This window comes from Oncorhynchus nerka, linkage group LG5, assembly GCF_034236695.1.
Source record: "Oncorhynchus nerka isolate Pitt River linkage group LG5, Oner_Uvic_2.0, whole genome shotgun sequence".
NCBI lineage: Eukaryota > Metazoa > Chordata > Actinopteri > Salmoniformes > Salmonidae > Oncorhynchus > Oncorhynchus nerka.
The window spans coordinates 11,070,117-11,091,108 of record NC_088400.1 but is presented as its reverse complement, the minus strand read 5'-3'; the positions used below and the strand labels follow the sequence as shown (position 1 = coordinate 11,091,108).

The 20,992-nt window shown below is 43.3% G+C and overlaps 2 protein-coding genes across 2 annotated transcripts; both read left to right on the top strand.

Annotated features, from left to right (window-relative positions):
* The first annotated feature begins 749 nt into the window (after window positions 1-749).
* LOC115118070 (heat shock 70 kDa protein 4-like) lies at window positions 750-15,945 on the top strand. The gene is made up of 19 exons (XM_065018360.1): window positions 750-1,062; window positions 1,701-1,758; window positions 2,156-2,296; window positions 2,561-2,683; window positions 3,313-3,412; window positions 3,543-3,676; window positions 3,930-4,174; window positions 4,661-4,737; window positions 4,908-5,059; window positions 5,343-5,449; window positions 5,861-5,985; window positions 6,840-7,045; window positions 7,303-7,404; window positions 7,644-7,799; window positions 8,034-8,159; window positions 9,307-9,414; window positions 11,878-11,997; window positions 13,439-13,600; window positions 14,959-15,945. The coding sequence occupies exons 1-19, from the start codon at window positions 956-958 to the stop codon at window positions 15,166-15,168; spliced, it is 2,559 nt and encodes an 852-aa protein (XP_064874432.1). The 5' UTR covers window positions 750-955; the 3' UTR covers window positions 15,169-15,945.
* Window positions 15,946-16,142: 197 nt separating this feature from the next.
* LOC115118072 (glucosamine-6-phosphate isomerase 1-like) lies at window positions 16,143-20,954 on the top strand. The gene is made up of 7 exons (XM_029646607.2): window positions 16,143-16,273; window positions 16,808-16,935; window positions 18,773-18,874; window positions 19,000-19,182; window positions 19,559-19,743; window positions 20,172-20,346; window positions 20,578-20,954. The coding sequence occupies exons 1-7, from the start codon at window positions 16,269-16,271 to the stop codon at window positions 20,625-20,627; spliced, it is 828 nt and encodes a 275-aa protein (XP_029502467.1). The 5' UTR covers window positions 16,143-16,268; the 3' UTR covers window positions 20,628-20,954.
* The last annotated feature ends 38 nt before the right edge of the window (window positions 20,955-20,992 follow it).

The following is a 20,992-nucleotide window of genomic DNA, read 5'->3' as shown; positions in this document are numbered from 1 at the left end:
TATGTGATGTGGGCAATATCAGGCTACATCTACATAGAGTCTATAAGAGTGTAACTGATGTGAAATGGCTAGCTAGTTAGCGGGGTGCGCGCTAATAGCGTTTTAATCGGCGACGTCACTCGCTCTGAGTCCTTGAAGTAGTTGTTTCCCTTGGTCTGCAAGAGACATGGATAACGATGCTTCGAGGGTGACTTGTTGTGTGCAGGTCCCTGGTTCGAGCCCGGGTAGGGGTGAGGAGGACGGAAAGCAAAACTGTTACAAGATCATTAATATCAAGTTTAATGCCATTGTAGTTCTAGACGGCAGCCGTTGGGTCAGTAACCGAAAGGTTGCTGGATCGAATCCCCAAGCTGACGAGGTAAAAATCTGTCTTTCAGCCCCGAAACATTGCACTGTTCCTCGGTAAGCCGTAATTGTAAATAAGAATTTTCTGTTAACTGCCTAGTTTAAAAAAAAAAAAAAATGAACCCGAGGATGAACATTGAGTATTTCTTGAGTTAAATATACCATAACATTTATATATATAAAAATAAAAAAATATATATATATATATTTGGTACCATGGAAAAATGTGTCTCATGATCCAGAACGGTCCATAGAATGAACCCAGATAGCATGAACAGTGCCAGTCTCTCTAGACATCCGCGTTGCCTCCCATACTTCTCAAATTGTCCGCCTATGGGTCTAGTTTTTCAGACATATGCCATCATGCTCATGGGACTTTTATACTGAACTCCATGTTGAAGTGAGCTTGTTCGAAGGCATCAACGATTTGCCGGCGAGAAGCGCACGCAGTTGCATCTTCATGAAACTAGGGTGGGGATAATGAATTAAACCAGCACGTACATTGATACATTCAGTTTGCGGTCTGGTCTGTCATATTTAGGAGTTAACTGTAAGACTATATTGTGCTTTTCCATAATATTCTCTGTTTGTTGAGTAACATTTCGCGAAGATGTCTGTGGTAGGATTCGACGTCGGGTTTCTGAACTGCTATGTTGCGGTAGCTAGAGCCGGAGGAATAGAAACTGTAGCCAATGAATACAGCGATCGATGTACACCGTAAGTGACATTTTATATTTTGTTTGAGTTATTCTGCTTGTTGTGAATTGTACATTTCAACCGGTTTACTTCTAAAGGAATTGAGAAACTAGAGAGATGAGAATACATTTTGTGGCCTTGACAGACGGGGAGATGCGCTATAACATTAGCGGAGCAACTCGCCAACTAACGACCAGCGTTGCAACAGCACGTTGCTAGTTAGACCGATCACCCCATGACTTGTAAAAAAAACAACTAGCAATCGTTGTACTCTGTTTAGCTATTTTACTAATTAAACGATACGCCATTTGACTTTTGAAGCCTTAACTTGTTTTCGTCACCTAACATCTTGTGTGTTTTCGAAGACAATGGGGGGTTAATTGTTGTCCCCTGTTTTAAAGGGTTAATCTTTCAATAAAGTATGAATGGGCGCATGAATCCTACTTGGAGGAGGCCTGCAATCTCTTGACATCAGTGGACTTGTTCATAGGAATCATGTATATTCTGACTTTTATTATTAGCCAGCTAATAAAACACATTTAGATGGGCAATTTCAATGCTACTGTGTTATCCTAGCTAGAGCTGTTATCTTATTACGGCGAGCCCTGTGAAAACAGACGAGCATTTTAGTGATGTTTATTCCGCTGTCATTCTTTCAGAGCATGCGTGTCATTTGGACCACGGAATCGATCTATTGGTGCAGCTGCAAAAAGCCAGGTATGTTTTGATAGAGGGCGACCTTTACTTGATTATTTATTTGATTAGTGACACATTGAGGGTGTGACTCTTCTAGCAAGTTCTATGGTTTTGTGCTTCTGCATAGAAATAGGGATTTCATATCCAGGCCAATATATATTGACCAGATGTAACTGGTAAAAACAGAAGAGAAGATTGTTATACATTTATATCCTCAAAGGACTAAATAAAACCATGGGGTCAATTTTGGCCGTTTTTTTTCATATCTAAAGTATTTGATAAGGGATTTCAACTATTCCATAATTTATAATTACTCCTTCCCCATTGAGTCGCAAATCATTAAATTACTTTTTTAATGTGAGATAATTATTTATTTTGCATAAAGCATCGTGTTCTTTCCCTGCTAATCTCATATCAGGTCGTCACAAACTGCAAGAACACAGTCCAAGGGTTCAAGAGATTTCATGGCCGGGCGTTTTCTGACCCGTACATCCAGAGTTTGAAATCCAGCCTGGTTTACGACCTGGCACAGATGCCTTCGGGCACCACTGGCATCAAGGTAAAGAGAGATAACAGAGATCTGGCTGAATGGATGGGACATATATGAATAGGCCTGATGGAGAGATGGGTCCCTCCTAATGATTTAATAGATTACTCATCATCCTTGTCTAATCTGTAATCAACAAATATATATTGGTTGTCTATCCATCTGTCTTTGCTGGAAAATACTTTCATGTGTTTATTTTGTATTGTACTCTACCTGTGTGAACCCTAAAATCAAGCAATCGTTTACAATGACAACTGGTGTCTGTGTGTCCATTAGGTGATGTACATGGAGGAGGAGAAGGTGTTCAGCATTGAGCAGGTCACTGCCATGCTTCTGACCAAGATGAAGGAGACAGCTGAGCATGCACTGAAGAAACCCGTGGCTGACTGCGTTGTCTCTGTGAGTCAGTCATACTGCTGCAGCTCTAGAGAACAATACATTTCATAGCTGGCAGATCTCCATAAGCCGGGACAAGTATGCTTTATTTGGTACAGCACAGTTGACAGATTAATAGATCAGTACATGCATACAGGACTGTTCTCGTGTGATTATTATTATTTGACCATGCTGGTCATTTATGAACATTTGAACATCTTGGCCATGTTCTGTTATAATCTCCACCCGGCACAGCCAGAAGAGGACTGGTCACCCCTCATAGCCTGGTTCCTCTCTGGGGTTTATTCCTAGGTTTTGGCCTTTCTAGGGAGTTTTTCCTAGCCATCGTGCTTCTACACCTGCATTGCTTGCTGTTTGGGGTTTTAGGCTGGGTTTCTGTACAGCACTTTGAGATATCAGCTGATGTAAGAAGGGCTATATAAATACATTTGATTTGGAACATTTTTTGATTTGAGTATTAATCTGCTGTGTGCTAGTGTGCACTGGGCGTTACACTTTACTAGAAGGACCAGGAATTTGGTCACATGTTAAACTGAGTTTGGACAGTTAGACTAAAGACCAGATATGAAAAACCATTTGGAATTGAGTTTCTACACCTGCTGAGTATTTGCATCCTGTATCATCCTCCCCAGGTCCCCTGCTACTACACGGACGCCGAGAGGAGATCAGTGGTGGACGCAGCACAGATTGCTGGACTCAACTGTCTGAGGCTCATGAATGAGACAACTGCAGGTATGGAGAGAGCTGTGTTGACCCCTAACAGAGTTACTGTAGCTATTTAACTCAACCGCACCTTATTATTTGATATTAAGGTGATATGCTGTTTCATAATAAATCGTGATTATACCCATCTTTCTTACAGTGGCGTTGGCGTATGGGATCTACAAGCAGGACCTCCCTGCTCCAGAGGAAAAGCCCAGGATTGTGGTGTTTGTAGACATTGGACACTCTGGATACCAGACCTCTGTCTGTGCCTTCAACAAAGGCAAGCTGAAGGTGAGTGTCTTTTAATCAGGAGGCTATGGGGGTCCTGCTAATTCTACAAATTAACAGTTTTTACTAAAAATGTCCACAAAAGAGTTACAGTCAACTTCAATAACCTCTTGGCTATTGAACAAAACAAGTGCTATAGGGCCCAGAGTTGTTCTGGTCAGGTCTCATGGGCTCAGGGAAAAACTCCCGGCCCTCATAATACATTTTTGCTCATATTCTTTAAAAACAAATTAAATACCATTTTCTTGTCCCTCAGATCCTTGCGACGGCCTGCGACCCGGAGCTGGGCGGGAAGGACTTTGACGAGATGCTGGTGAGACACTTCTGTGAGGAGTTTGGGAAGAAGTACAAGCTGGACGTGAAGACCAAGCCCAGGGCTCTGGTCAGGCTCTACCAGGAGTGTGAGAAACTCAAGAAGCTGATGAGCGCTAACTCCTCAGACCTGCCCCTCAACATCGAGTGCTTTATGAACGACATTGATGTGTCTGGAAAACTCAACAGGTATAGTGTTTTGTGAGTCTATGAGATTGTTGTAATCTCAATTGAGCACCTCCTTGATGTGTTCAACTGGTAAGTCTTACATGATCTACAGTACTAGATATGAGTAATTATTTTTTGTCTTTGATGCAATTACCAAATGACAGTTATATTGTAAGTTTAGTGATACCTTAGAACACATTGTGGTCCTTGAAATCTAATGGCTTTATCACAGAAATGTGCATATTGATGATGCATACATATGTAGGATTTAATTTGATTAGTTTCTTACAGCAGGAAAATAATCTTGCCACAACATAATTAATGGACATTTTTTTTGTCAGGGTTGATATATTTTTAGTTAGGGAAAATCAAGTCTGACATTTCTAATTGGATATTACAAACTTTTTAGGAGCCTTTTTTAAAACCTTGAATGCGCTATAAACAAGTTTCCTGCAACAACAGGGTGATCAAATTAAGGTCCTATGTCTGCATCTGAATTTTCTCTAGGGGTCAATTTGAGGAGATGTGTGCTGACGTTCTGGCCAGAGTGGAGGCACCACTGCACAACCTGATGGAGCAAGCCAGTGAGTATCGTAGGTTTGCATATAGCTTGAATCTTAGTACAGCATTTATCTTGGTATATAACATTGAGCATTATCTGTGTAGGCATTGACTATTGTCTTCATAGCATTGAGTTATGTCAGTGACTGTCAGGTCTAATTGGTGCCTTCCTTCCTGGTTCCTGTCCAATCAGAGCTTAAGAAGGAGGATATCTATGCGGTGGAAATAGTGGGCGGGGCCTCCCGTATCCCGTCTGTCAAAGAGAGGATCAGCAAGTTCTTTGGGAAGGAGCTGAGCACCACCCTGAATGCTGATGAGGCCGTGGCCAGAGGATGTGCCCTGCAGGTCTGATGTTCTCTCTCTGTTTCCCACCTCCTGACCTTAACACACCCTTTGGATATCCAGGATTTGCTTGCACAGCAAATTAAATAAGAAAACTAAAGTTAGCCTCCAAACGCTTCTTTTACTATTATATGTCAATATTGGAGTACTAAAGTTCATGATTCCAACATTTTGTAGATGTAATTCTTACCTGCAGACCCTAATTCATTGTTGATTTCTACTGGAGTATGTTGATGGAATTATTGTTTGCCTCCCTGCTAAGAATATCCCCTGTCTGCCTCCTCAGTGTGCAATCCTGTCCCCTGCATTCAAAGTGCGTGAGTTCTCCATCACAGATGCAGTTGCTTACCCAATCTCTCTGAAATGGAACTCTGCTGCAGAGGAAGGCTTGAGGTAAACTACAATGCATATATTTCGTTAATTATCACCTTGATTTATAGATTTTTTTGTTTCTGATAGCTTCATTGTAGTTATTTTACTGCTAGTAAACTAGACTGTTATGTGTGTTGTCCATTGTGGTTATTTTACTGCTAGTAAACTAGACTGTTGTGTGTGTTGTCCATTGTGGTTATTTTACTGCTAGTAAACTAGACTGTTATGTGTGTTGTCCATTGTGGTTATTTTACTGCTAGTAAACTAGACTGTTATGTGTGTTGTCCATTGTGGTTATTTTACTGCTAGTAAACTAGACTGTTATGTGTGTTGTCCATTGTAGTTATTTTACTGCTAGTAAACTAGACTGTTGTCCATTGTGGTTATTTTACTGCTAGTAAACTAGACTGTTATGTGTGTTGTTCATTGTAGCGATTGCGAGGTATTCCCAAAGAACCATGCTGCGCCCTTCTCCAAAGTGTTGACTTTCTACCGGAGGGAACCTTTCTCTCTGGAAGCCTACTACAACACCCCCAAAGAGCTGCCGTACCCCGACCCCCCAAGGTATGTAGCTCCACTATGAACAACGCTCCTGTGGGTCCTTTTCACTGCAACAGTATCTTCTGTATGAAACATAGTCCGTCATGCATCTAGCAGCAGTATCTTCTATAGAAACATACGCATGCATCCTAGGCAGTCCTTCTGTCTAGTCTGCCAACAGTATCTTCTGTAGAAACATAGTCCGTCATGCATCCTAGCAGCAGTATCTTCTATAGAAACATAGTCAGTCATGCATCCTAGCAGCAATATCTTCTGTAGAAACCTAGTCAGTCATGCATCCTAGCAGCAGTATCTTCTATAGAAACATAGTCCGTCATGCATCCTAGCAGCAGTATCTTCTGTAGAAACATAGTCAGTCATGCATCCTAGCAGCAGTATCTTCTGTAGAAACATAGTCAGTCATGCATCCTAGCAGCAGTATCTTCTGTAGAAACATAGTCAGTCATGCATCCTAGCAGCAGTATCTTCTGTAGAAACATAGTCAGTCATGCATCCTAGCAGCAGTATCTTCTGTAGAAACATAGTCAGTCATGCATCCTAGCAGCAGTATCTTCTATAGAAACATAGTCAGTCATGCATCCTAGCAGCAATATCTTCTGTAGAAACCTAGTCAGTCATGCATCCTAGCAGCAGTATCTTTTCAAAAAGGCTTGTGGACTACAGTTTGCAATATGAAACTTATTGACTTGCCAATTAATTTTGTAATTTTTTTTTATGTATAACTGTTTTTGCTATGTGTCTATAATGCAAGTTTCCCCCTATGGACAATAAATTATAGGCCAGTTTGTCATTAGTTTTTCCTGTGAAATGTACCAACTGTGTGCCATTACCACCTTATTTCCTGTGTCCTTTCCTATAGGTCAGTTTGTGATCCAGAAGGTGGTGCCCCAGGCGTCTGGGGAGAGCTCCAAGGTCAAGGTGAAGGTGAGGGTCAACATCCACGGCATCTTCAGCGTCTCCTCAGCCTCGCTGGTGGAGGTCCAGAAGACCGAGGAAGGAGAGGAGCCCATGGACACAGAACAGCAGGCAACACCAGAGAAAGAGGAAGAGAAAGAGGTGATTGTTAATAATCATATTCTTTCAAATTGAATATAGGATTTTAATTTGACCAAAGTGTCTTATTCAGTACACAGACAGTTAACTTTGTACATCATTGAAAGATAGGCCTACAAATGCTCTATTAAACTATACCACCTGAGGAAGAGGAGGTTCAGTTAGGTACACTACTATATTGTGTTGACACTGCTACCTGGAAGTCTGTCTGTCATTGGCCAGAGATGTGGCGTTAATGAAGTGACCTGCGCTCTCTGCAGGGCAACATGCAGACTGACCAGGATGAGACAAAGGCCCAAGGAGATGGACAGAAAGAGACAGAAGAGGAGAAGAAGACGCCGCCGGAGAATGAGGAAATGGAGGTAATATAGAATATTCCGTTTTATGTCCTGAGACGTTTGACTTTATGGTAGTGGAGCACTGCAGTTTGTAGAGGCTTAGATAAAAATGAGTAGCCTGGTCCCAGATCAGTTTGTGTTGTCTTGCCAACGACCAGCTGACCAGACAGAACAAACCCATCTCCGAGCAGGCTGAAAAACGTTTACCAGGAGTGAAGAGCCCTACTTTATGGATATTTAGTTTCAATGATGCTGTTTCCCAGACCTCCCCAGAGGAGAGTAAGACAGAGAAGAAGTCTGACCTGCCTCCCCAGGCCAAGAAGCCCAAAGTCAAGACAAAAGTCTTGGAGCTTCCCATCGAGAACAGCCCTCAGTGGGAGCTGGCCATCGACATGCTCAACCTCTTTGTAGAAAATGAGGTAATACATTATTATCTGACATCTGTGGATTGTTTTGTTGACCTATTGTGTTTCTCCTTACTGCTGTCCTCTCTGTTTCTTTTATCTCTGTCTGTTATGTCATTCTGTATTGTATTCATCAGGCTGTTGCTATATACTTGTCTTTTACATGTTTCTCTCTCTCTGTTTTGAGTCGTGCTTAAAAGAGTGTTCTGTGGTAACTTGAAGTGGTTGATTTTTGTCTGGTTTCAACAGGGTAAAATGATCATGCAGGACAAGCTGGAGAAGGAGAGGAACGACGCTAAGAACTACGTGGAGGAGTATGTGTACGACATGAGGGACAAACTTCACGGCAGGCTGGAGAAATTTGTCAGTGAAGCTGTGAGTACTGTGGCTTTCTGTGGCACTTCCAACTGCCTGAAATTGGCTGCCCACGAAACACCCAGTAGGTTTCTTAAAGGGATACTTTGGGACTTGGTCAGTGAAGCTGTGAGTACTGTGGCTTTCTGTGGCACTTCCAACTGCCTGAAATTGGCTGCCCACGAAACACCCAGTAGGTTTCTTAAAGGGATACTTTGGGACTTGGTCAGTGAAGCTGTGAGTACTGTGGCTTTCTGTGGCACTTCCAACTGTCTGAAATTGGCTTCCCATGAAACACAAACGTGTTCATTAAAGGGATACTTTGGGATTTCCACAAATAAAGCTCTGACTACTTCCCCGGAGTCAGATTAACTTATGGAAGTAGATAAATGGCTCAATGCCAAAATCCTGAAGTATCCCTTTAACAACAATATATAAAGGGCTTTTTATAGTACTGTAGATCAGAATGGTGTTCTCTGTAATGTGTTCACAACAGTATGTTGACTTTGACTGTTGTAGGATGGAATACCATGTTAATAACTGTCTGGTAGGATGGGATACCCTGTCCTTAACTATGTTAATAACTGTTTGGTAGGATGGGATACCCTGTCCTTAACTATGTTAATAACTGTCTGGTAGGATGGGATACCCTGTCCTTAACTATGTTAATAACTGTCTGGTAGGATGGGATACCCTGTCCTTAACTATGTTAATAACTGTTTGGTAGGATGGGATATCCTGTCATTAACTGTATGTTTTTGACTATGGTAGGATGGGGATATCCTGTCATTAACTGTATGTTTTTGACTGTGGTAGGATGGGGATATCCTGTCATTAACTGTATGTTTTTGACTGTGGTAGGATGGTGATATCCTGTCATTAACTGCATGTTTTTGACTGTGGTAGGATGGGGATATCCTGTCATTAACTGTATGTTTTTGACTGTGGTAGGATGGTGATATCCTGTCATTAACTGTATGTTTTTGACTGTGGTAGGACCGGGATATCCTGTCATTAACTGTATGTTTTTGACTGGTAGGACATGGATATCCTGTCATTAACTGTATGTTTTTGACTGGTAGGACCGGGATATCCTGTCATTAACTGTATGTTTTTGACTGGTAGGACCGGGATATCCTGTCATTAACTGTATGTTTTTGACTGGTAGGACCGGGATATCCTGTCTTTACAACTGGAGGACACAGAGAACTGGCTGTATGAAGACGGAGAGGACCAACCTAAACAACAGTACATCGACAAACTGGCCGTGCTGAAGGTAAAGCTTAGTGTTCTACACTGTTACTATAGGCCAGTTTCCCAGACCCTGATTAAGCCTAGTCTGAGGTAATGCTTTCCGTTTATCGTTATGCGTTGAGGTTTTCGTCTCTCTCTCTACCGCACCTGCTGTCTTGACCTCTGAATGCTTGGCTATGCCAACTGCCATTTACTCCTGAGGTGCTGACCTGTTGCACCCTCTACAACCACTGTGATTATTATTTGACCCTGCTGGTCATCTATGAACGTTTGAACATCTTGAAGAACAATCTGGCCTTAATGGCCATGTACACTTTTATAATCTCCACCCGGCACAGCCAGAAGAGGAATGGCCTCAGAGCCTGGATCCTCTCTAGGTTTATAATCTCCACCCGGCACAGCCAGAAGAGGAATGGCCTCAGAGCCTGGATCCTCTCTAGGTTTATAATCTCCACCCGGCACAGCCAGAAGAGGAATGGCCTCAGAGCCTGGTTCCTCTCTAGGTTTATAATCTCCACCCGGCACAGCCAGAAGAGGAATGGCCTCAGAGCCTGGATCCTCTCTAGGTTTATAATCTCCACCCGGCACAGCCAGAAGAGGAATGGCCTCAGAGCCTGGTTCCTCTCTAGGTTTATAATCTCCACCCGGCACAGCCAGAAGAGGAATGGCCTCAGAGCCTGGATCCTCTCTAGGTTTATAATCTCCACCCGGCACAGCCAGAAGAGGAATGGCCTCAGAGCCTGGTTCCTCTCTAGGTTTATAATCTCCACCCGGCACAGCCAGAAGAGGAATGGCCTCAGAGCCTGGATCCTCTCAAGGTTTATAATCTCCACCCGGCACAGCCAGAAGAGGAATGGCCTCAGAGCCTGGTTCCTCTCTAGGTTTATAATCTCCACCCGGCACAGCCAGAAGAGGAATGGCCTCAGAGCCTGGTTCCTCTCTAGGTTTATAATCTCCACCCGGCACAGCCAGAAGAGGACTGGCCTCAGAGCCTGGTTCCTCTCTAGGTTTATAATCTCCACCCGGCACAGCCAGAAGAGGAATGGCCTCAGAGCCTGGATCCTCTCAAGGTTTATAATCTCCACCCGGCACAGCCAGAAGAGGAATGGCCTCAGAGCCTGGTTCCTCTCTAGGTTTATAATCTCCACCCGGCACAGCCAGAAGAGGAATGGCCTCAGAGCCTGGTTCCTCTCTAGGTTTATAATCTCCACCCGGCACAGCCAGAAGAGGAATGGCTTCAGAGCCTGGTTCCTCTCTAGGTTTATAATCTCCACCCGGCACAGCCAGAAGAGGACTGGCCTCAGAGCCTGGATCCTCTCAAGGTTTCTTCCTCTGTTCCTACCTTTTCTAGGGAGTTTTTCCTAGACACCGTGCTTTTACATCTGCATTGCTTGCTGTTTGGGTTTCTGTATAAGCACTTTCTGAAATTAGCTGATGTAAAAAAAGGCTTTATGAATTGATTTGATTGGTTGAAGCTTATCTCCCTACCATATCTAAGCCAATATGACACCAATGTCGATGAAAATTGACAAATCAACTTGATTGGAGGTTCACAACACACTCTCTGCCTCTCGCCATGAGCCTTCCTGCCGTTACAGAGAACCACATACCCGGATTTTTAACAGGGTCATGAGCAATTGAGTTGCTATTACCTAGCTCAAATTCTAGGCGTTGGATTAAAACGAGACGATAGCTTCCATACAGTGACCATTTGACTTAAAAATGTTTGAATTGACTTAGAAACTGTTGCACCAACAAAATATTACATAATGTATCTCTCTCACATGTACATTTCTGTCCATTAAGAACCAAAGAGGTGCTATTTATTTTTTCTTTGTAGCATTTCTGACAATGCTGATAGATTTTCAGCAGAATCTCAGAATTCAATCTAACTGGGTCGATCTAACTCTGTTGCTCGGCAACAACACAGCTGCTGCTGCCTGCAACAGGCTGCCAGACATGAAAGTAGCTGAGGACTAAACTAGGCTACTATAGATAACTAGCTATGTGGTGGTATTCAAGCTGAGGTTAAACAATCAATGCAAACATCTATATTTTGATTAGCTAGCTAAAGCTGAGCTAGTCTGTTTGAGAAGGTTTGAATGCTAAGCATCCTGCATACAGGTCGTTTGATGTTCAATAGACCAACATAGATACTCTAGTAGGTCAAAGCTGAATGCTGGAAAACCTGGGTGGAGTAGGCATTGTGGTGCTCGTGTCACTTTCCTTTCTTTTTTCGGCTTCAGACCAATGGTTACTTCTCACTTAAAATTGTATTTTATTTTTTATCCTTGTGAGTTAAAGTTCTGTCAAGTCAATTGTGTGTTCTGCAAATTTCTGTTACATTTCGACGAAGTCAGGTGAAAGTCGCATCATCACGCTCTCTGAAAATGCCTAGCCTTCCTCCTCAGTCTAGTTCTCAACACAGTTCAAATGGGTCAGATTAGCCAATGTGTCTGACATGAGTGTCGTCTGCTGTCTCCAGAAACTGGGCCAGCCTATCCAGGAGAGGTACATGGAGTCTGAGGAAAGACCCAGAGCCTTCGATGACATGGGGAAACAGATCCAGATGTACATGAAGATCGTTGAAGCTTATAAAACCAAGGTACTGTTGCCCTTATACAGCCATGATTCCCCTGCCCTTATACAGCCATGGTTCCCCTGCCCTTATACAGCCATGGTTCCGCTGCCCTTATACAGCCAAGGTTCCCCTGCCCTTATACAGCCATGGTTCCCCTGCCCTTATACAGCCATGGTTCCCCTGCCCTTATACAGCCAGGGTTCCCCTGCCCCTTATACAGCCAAGGTTCCCCTGCCCCTTATACAGCCATGGTTCCCCTGCCCCTTATACAGCCAAGGTTCCCCTGCCCTTATTCCGCTGCCCCTTATACAGCCATGGTTCCCCTGCCCCTTATACAGCCATGGTTCCCCTGCCTTTATACAGCCATGGTTCCCCTGCCCTTATACAGCCAAGGTTCCCCTGCCCTTATACAGCCAGGGTTCCCCTGCCCCTTATACAGCCATGGTTCCCCTGCCCCTTATACAGCCATGGTTCCCCTGCCCCTTATACAGCCATGGTTCCCCTGCCCCTTATACAGCCATGGTTCCCCTGCCTTTATACAGCCATGGTTCCCCTGCCCTTATACAGCCAAGGTTCCCCTGCCCTTATACAGCCAGGGTTCCCCTGCCCCTTATACAGCCATGGTTCCCCTGCCCCTTATACAGCCATGGTTCCCCTGCCCCTTATACAGCCATGGTTCCCCTGCCCCTTATACAGCCATGGTTCCCCTGCCCCTTATACAGCCATGGTTCCCCTGCCCCTTATACAGCCAGGGTTCCGCTGCCCCAGAGATCTAGAAGTAACCTGATACATTTTGATCATAGTGCTCCACAGAACTACAACAATCATTCTAAGCCATTGCAAATATCAGAAGTTGAGAATTGTTGCATTTCAGGAATGACCAAATGTGTATTGTATTATGCTACTAAATGGATATAAACTTTATTATTATTATTATTACTGGACTGCTACAATGGACGACATCTTTATTCTTTGCGTACCCCAGGAGGAGCAGGTACGACTGAGAAATCGCAGAAATACTACTAGTAGTAGAAATGTAGTATAGTACAGTCCTTAATGCTTAGAATGCACCATTGTCAAACGTCAGATGGCGTCACTCCTACGCGACCCTCGACCCTCAGTGCGGAATCGACGCACTATCTGACGTAAGACAATGAGAATACACGAGACTAGTTCTGTTAAAATGCAGTCCAGTTCACCAATCGTATCCTATTGTTACTTCCTACAGATACCTTTATATTCCAGTGTAGCAAGTTAAAAAAAATATTCACAGCAATTCTAAAACCATTTGCAGATATCCCAAAGCTGTAAAAGCAGTTCGTAGTATGTATGTAGTATACATGTTGTTACACTTTGTTACAAAAGACGACATCTTGGGGTTTGAGGGGGCTGATATCAGAGGTTTGTCTTTCAGGAATGACCAAATGTGTCAGACGGTTCCTTGACTTGTGTTTCCATCCCCCAGGAAGAGCAGTATGATCATCTGGACCAGGAAGAGATCAACAAGGTGGATAAGATGGTGAATGATGCCATGATCTGGATGAACAGCAAGATGAACCAGCAGAGTAAACTGAGCTTGACTGTGGAGCCTGCTGTTAAAGTCAGAGAGATACAGGACAAGACTAAGGTGAGACTCTCTACAGTACGGCTCACTCTACAGTACGGCTCACTAACTACAGTACCGCTCACTAACTACAGTACCGCTCACTAACTACAGTACCGCTCACTAACTACAGTACGGCTCACTAACTACAGTACGGCTCACTAACTACAGTACGGCTCACTAACTACAGTACGGCTCACTAACTACAGTACGGCTCACTAACTACAGTACGGCTCACTAACTACAGTACGGCTCACTAACTACAGTACGGCTCACTAACTACAGTACCGCTCACTAACTACAGTACCGCTCACTAACTACAGTACCGCTCACTAACTACAGTACGGCTCACTAACTACAGTACGGCTCACTAACTACAGTACGGCTCACTAACTACAGTACGGCTCACTAACTACAGTACCGCTCACTAACTACAGTACCGCTCACTAACTACAGTACCGCTCACTAACTACAGTACGGCTCACTAACTACAGTACTGCTCACTCTCTACAGTACTGCTCACTCTCTACAGTACGGCTCACTAACTACAGTACGGCTCACTAACTACAGTACGGCTCACTAACTACAGTACGGCTCACTAACTACAGTACGGCTCACTAACTACAGTACGGCTCACTAACTACAGTACTGCTCACTCTCTACAGTACGGCTCACTAACTACAGTACGGCTCACTAACTACAGTACGGCTCACTAACTACAGTACGGCTCACTAACTACAGTACGGCTCACTCTACAGTACGGCTCACTAACTACAGTACGGCTCACTAACTACAGTACGGCTCACTAACTACAGTACGGCTCACTCTACAGTACGGCTCACTAACTACAGTACGGCTCACAAACTACAGTACGGCTCACTAACTACAGTACGGCTCACTAACTACAGTACGGCTCACTAACTACAGTACGGCTCACTCTACAGTACGGCTCACTAACTACAGTACGGCTCACAAATCAGACTTAAATCTTGCGAAGTTAGATTTGTTTTGTTTTGTTGCATTGAAGAGGGGCTGATATAACGTTGATTAGATCACAGAAAAAATGTTGAGCTATATAGTGCAAACCAATGGGGCGGACTCAGTGATGTTCAATGTCTTGCATCTCTGTCCCGCATGGCATTTCTTCTGCGCGACATTCCTGTATGAAGTGCGCAGGCGGGCACATGTGCAGATTAGAGGGAACGTTGCTTGCAACCAAGCTGTACTGTGAATAATATTGCATTTTAGTCATGAATATCATTATACTATTGTAATGATGCATGCCAGCCTTCTGCTTCTCATCCAACTCAACATTACTTACACATGATCCTGTGATATGCTTGGAAAGTTATTCATAACATTCACTCTTTCCCCCTCAATAGGAGCTGTACTCCACCTGCAATCCCATCGTGACCAAGCCCAAGCCCAAGGTGGAACTGCCTAAGGAAGACAAGGCAGGGGAGCAGAATGGACCAGTCAACGGCCAGGAGAAAGCCCCAGCAGAGGGCACCGAGAAGGGGGCGGCCGACAGCACAGGCAACCCTCCCTCCACGGAATCCACCAACCCTAGACCTGACATGGACCTTGACTAAGCAGACGGACAAGCAGCAACCAGTGTCTCCTCTACCAGGGGCTGTGTCTTCATTTGAGAGTAGTCTCCTTCCCATGTTTCCTTGTCGCCTTCCCCTTTCAGATCTGATAGGACTGGATAGATGAGTTCAACAAAAGCAAAACAAAACTCTACCTGCATGGTCTACCAAAAGGCATGCTGGATATATTAACTACAGTACTGTAGCACATTGCTCACGTCTTACCTAGCTTGTCAGATCTGTTGCGGTCAGGAAGGAATTAACCAAGGCAGCGAGGGAAGGAGGCAAAGGCAGGAATGAGACGCTGCCCAGATGTACCAGAGCTGCTAGTGAAGTGTAAACTCCTTGCTTGTCTCAAATGGCATCCCATTCACTATATAGTGCACTACTTCCCATTCACTATATAGTGCACTACTTCCTATTCACTCTATAGTGCACTACTTTTGGCCAGAGACCCTATATGGCCCTGATTTTAAAAATAGTGTACTATATAGGGAATTGGTGCCATGATGTTGCCATTCACTCCACTTGTCAATGCAGGCAGCATTCTGTTATTTCGGCACATTGACCCCAGTACCTGATGATGGTGTATTTCTGCAGCCAATAGCATGTCCATTCTTTTTTGTTTTTGTTTTGCTGAAATAAAATTGAAAGAACCAACTGCAATAAGCCTGTTTGACGATGAGTGCTGTATCATGGTATTTATTTATGTTTTGTGCTCTCTATAACTGTTCCGGGTCATTGTCACAATTTAAGTTTTAATAAAGTTATTGAAAACCGCTTCACGAGGCCCTTATTTCAACATTATAGAGGAATGCAGTTTTTTGACTGAAACTACTCAATATCGCCACCTGGGCTATATGACTGTATGGCTATCTAAAAACGTTTCTATCCCCCCCCCTAATTTCTTATGCCATCAATGAAAAATGAATCTCATCTGTCAAAAAAAATGGACTGCATTTATTCAGGATGATACGCTACTTTAATTATAAACTAATGTACTATTACACACTTCAAGAAGACACACTCCCAATCAACATACAGCGTTCCAATCTGAAAACAATGCGTTCGCTAGAACTTGCCCTGCTCCGGTTCGTGCCTGCATGCGGTAAGTTGGTTAATGCCTTTGTTTTTCATTTACTCTCGCCACAAAATAAGATGGTAGTACAATATACGTCACTACAGACCCTGATTCGATTCCAGGCTGTATCACAACCGGCCGTGATTGGGAGTCCCATAGGGCGGTGCACAATTGGCCCAGCCTCGTTAGGGTTTGGCCGGGGTAGGTCGTCGTTGTAAATAACAATTTGTTCTTAACTGCCTTGCCTAGTTAAATAAAATAAAAATTAAACGAACGTTACCATCGGCCTCTTTTGGATATGCACGATAAGGTTTTCAAGTAAAGTGGTTTCAACATTTGCATTCCATTCATAGCGCGGACAATGCGTCGTATAGTTTGATTTGGTCTACTACCCCCCCCTTCAATTCACGTAGGGAAACTTTAGTACATCTTCCGGCTGCAAGTGCTCACATTTTATGAGTCTAAAGTCTGCTTTAGGTGGAGAACAAAAATAGCTTCAAGAGTAGTTCGTTCTTGTACATTAACAGCTGTATTCACCATCCAAGTTTGCATTTAACTCAGGACCATGAAGCTGATCATCCTGAATGATTATGACCAAGTTGGTGAGTGGGCTGCCAAGTACATCAGGAATAAAATCATTAACTTCAACCCTGGACCAGACAGATTCTTCATTTTAGGACTCCCCACGGGTAAGCAAGCTGTTGATTCTACAGTGCACGCCCTCCTTTCCTTTGTACAATTAATGTTGCGCTTATAATAATTGTGTCAAATGTGTGAAACAAACAGATTACTGACCATTTCGAATCCCACCGTACCTTCTCCGCTATGCAACCTGGTTTCAGAGCTGGTCATGGGTGCACCTCAGCCACGCTCAAGGTCCTAAATGATATCATAACCGCCATCGATAAGAGACATTACTGTGCAGCCGTATTCATCGACCTGGCCAAGGCTTTCGACTCTGTCAATCACCACATTCTTATTGGCAGACTCGACAGCCTTGGTTTCTCAAATGATTGCCCCGCCTGGTTTACCAACTACTTCTCTGATAGAGTTCAGTGTGTCAAATCGGAGGGCCTGTTGTCCGGACCTCTGGCAGTCTCTATGGGTGTGCCACAGGGTTCAATTCTCAGGCCGACTCTTCTCTGTATACATCAATGATGTTGCTCTTGCTGCTGGTGATTCTCTGATCCACCTCTATGCAGACGACACCATTCTGTATACTTCTAGCCCCTCTTTGGACACTGTGTTAACCTCCAGGCGAGCTTCAATGCCATACAACTCTCCTTCCGTGGCCTCCAACTGCTCTTAAACGCAAGTAAAACTAAATGCATGCTACTCAATCGATCACTGCCCGCACCTGCCAACCCGTCCAGCATCACTACTCTGGACGGTTCTGACTTAGAATACGTGGACAACTACAAACACCTGGGTGTCTGGTTAGACACTAAACTCTCCTTCTAGACTCACATTAAGCATCTCCAATCCAAAATTAAATCTAGAATTGGCTTCCTATATCGCAACAAAGCATCCTTCACTCATGCTGCCAAACATACCATCGTAAAACTGACCATCCTACCGATCCTCGACTTGGGTGATGTCATCTATAAAATAGCCTCCAACACTCTACTCAGCAAACTGGATGCAGTCTATCACAGTGCCATCAGTTTTGTCACCAAAGCCCCATACACTACCCACCATTGCGACCTGTACGCTCTCGTTGGTTAGACCTCGCTTCATACTCGTCGTCAAACCCACTGGCTACAGGTTATCTACAAGTCTCAGCTAGGTAAAGCCCCGACTTATCTCAGCTCACTGGTCACCATAGCAGCACCCACTCGTAGCTTGCGCTCCAGCAGGTATATCTTACTGGTCACCCCCAAAGCCAATTCCTCCTTTGGTCGTCTTTCCATCCAGTTCTCTGCTGCCAATGACTGGAACGAACTTAAAAAATCTCTGAAGCTGGAGACTCACATCTCCCTCACTAGCTTTAAGCACCAGCTTTCAGAGCAGCTCACAGATCACTGCACCTGTACATAGCCCATCTGTAAACAGCCCATCTACCTACCTCATCCCCATACTGTATTTATTTATTTATCTTGCTCCTTTGCACCCCAGTATCTCTACTTGTACATTCATCTTCTGCACATCTACCATTCCAGTGTTTAATTGCTACATTGTAATTACTTCCCCACCATGGCCTATTTATTGTCTTAACTTACCTTATTTGCACTCACTGTATATAGACTTTTGTTCTACTGTATTATTGACTGTGTTTAGTTTATTCCATGTGTAACTCTGTGTTGTTGGATGTGTCGAACTGCTATGCTTTATCTTGGCTAGGTCGCAGTTGCAAATGAGAACTTGTTCTCAACTAGCCTACCTGGTTAAATAAAGGTTAAATAAAATAAAATGAAAAAGTCTGTATAACGACATCAACATTGATTTATTTGACGTGTAAAACTACAGATATTTTTGTTGAAAAAGCAATGCATATGAACCATAATTATTCCCCATTGTACACTCTAGGAGGTACTCCTCTGGGATGCTATAAGAAGCTGATTGAGTTTTATAAGAAAGGAGAGATCTCTTTCAAGTATGTCAAAACGTTCAACATGGATGAGTATGTGGGTACGCTTCACCTTTACAATACTTCTCTATTTCACCTATTTCTACACCATACAGTATCAACATTCTTCACAGCATGAGAAGCCATACAAAACTGTGATCCCTGTTTTTTTATTTTTATATTGCAGGTATTCCTAGGAATCACCCAGAGAGCTACCATTCCTTCATGTGGAATAATCTCTTCAAGCACATTGACATCAAATCGGAGAACACCCATATTCTGGATGGCAACGCTGCCAACCTTGTAGAGGAGTGTGATTCCTTTGAGAAGGAGATCAAAGCAGCTGGAGGAATTGACCTCTTTGTTGGAGGTAGGTAGGGAGGACAATGATAGGATGGAATTTAGTATATTGATTCTATTTAATCTACTACATTCTAAAGTTGCTGTGGCAATTGACCTCTTTGTTGGAGGTAGGTAGGATAACAGTGATGATGTCAAATGACACAATAGCAACTGCTCAATCAAACAGGCAGACACACCCATTCTGGATTTAAATGAGAAGTTTATAGTCTTGTTCTAACATTGTTGCATCATAAAAATATGTTTTTGTATTGTGTGGCATGTACTTTTTCAAAGACATTGTTGAAAAAGCTAAGAAACACCACAAACACAAACCAGTTCAGGAAACAACACATAGAAAAAAGAAATACCAAAATCCAATAAATGTAACCCACCCTGTCTGTCAGGTATTGGACCGGATGGCCACATTGCCTTCAATGAGCCAGGCTCCAGTCTATTGTCCAGGACCAGAGTGAAGACCCTGGCTCAGGACACCATCCTGGCCAACGCACGCTTCTTTGACGGAGATCTGTCTAAAGTACCCACCATGGCTCTGACTGTGGGAGTGGCCACCGTCATGGACGCCAGAGAGGTTAGAGATGATTTCAAGATGTCTGTCTCTGCCTTTTGTTTCTGGTCTGTCTTCTCTTGTAACTTATTTTGCATGGACAACTGGTCCCATTACAACTCCTATACTTATTAAATGATGATATAATGAGGCTGTAACACATAGCCTTACGATGTCCCCCAAATACTTTTACTGCTTTATTGTAACGATGTAATGACAGTCTATAGCAATGTAATGACGGTCTATAGCAATGTAATGACGGTCTATAGCAATGTAATGACGGTCTATAGCAATGTAATGACGGTCTATAGCAATGTAATGACGGTCTATAGCAATGTAATGACGGTCTATAGCAATGTAATGACGGTCTATAGCAATGTAATGACGGTCTATAGCAATGTAATAACGGTTTATAAGATGATAATAATACATTATCTCCTTAATGTCTCCAGGTCATGATTCTCATCACGGGAGTACACAAAGCGTTCGCCCTGTACAAGGCCATAGAGGAAGGGGTGAACCACATGTGGACGGTGTCGGCCTTTCAGCAGCACCCTCAGACTGTGTTTGTGTGTGACGAGGATGCTACCCTGGAACTGAGGGTTAAAACTGTCAAGTACTTCCGAGGTGAGGGTCTACTTACTTACTAAAGGACTTGGTCCTCACAGTTAATTTCCTTCTTATGCTGCTTGCATGGCTTAGGAACTAGTGCTTCATCAATTTCCAAATTCATTGTGTTTTGTTTTATTATTGGCCTGGGAGGGATACATTATTTTCTTCAATTAAACCATAATTGAAACATAATTGTGAATAAAGTGGTAATCTGACTCACTTGACCTATTGTTATTTCTCCTACAGGGATGATGCATGTGCACAACAAGTTGGTGGATCCACTGCCTCCAAAGTAAGATGAGGGAGTCACAAAAACATCTGTAAACCTGCGATAACCAAGAGAACTGATGCCATACTCCTCTGGATATGACAGCCACCAAGGGTGGATGATCAATTGTGTGTGTTGTACTGTGGTTTATCTCAAGTTACATTTTATGTAACATAATAGTAAACCTACTTGTAGTGGGCTACATCGAGTACATTGATTATAGAACATAAACCAGTGTGATGTGACATCACTGACAATTCAAGTGTCTTAGCTTCATTGTTAAATTTTTAATACAAACTTGACTTTGAATGTATTTCAATGAGAGTTATTTGAATAAAATAACTTTGACAATGAATCTATATTTGTTACATATTCGTTTCATTGTAGTTTAGC

What these genes read in the sequence shown, in the direction of transcription:
- LOC115118072 (XM_029646607.2), top strand. An exon ending in CATTTTAGGACTCCCCACGG is followed by an intron (nt 16,936 to 18,772) that starts GTAAGCAAGCTG and finishes TGTACACTCTAG; the next exon opens with GAGGTACTCCTCTGGGATGC. An exon ending in CAACATGGATGAGTATGTGG is followed by an intron (nt 18,875 to 18,999) that starts GTACGCTTCACC and finishes TTTATATTGCAG; the next exon opens with GTATTCCTAGGAATCACCCA.
- LOC115118070 (XM_065018360.1), top strand. Translation starts at nt 956, where the DNA reads ATGTCTGTGGTAGGATTCGACGTCGGGTTTCTGAACTGCTATGTTGCG. An exon ending in GTGCAGCTGCAAAAAGCCAG is followed by an intron (nt 1,759 to 2,155) that starts GTATGTTTTGAT and finishes ATCTCATATCAG; the next exon opens with GTCGTCACAAACTGCAAGAA. An exon ending in GTGTCTGGAAAACTCAACAG is followed by an intron (nt 4,175 to 4,660) that starts GTATAGTGTTTT and finishes AATTTTCTCTAG; the next exon opens with GGGTCAATTTGAGGAGATGT.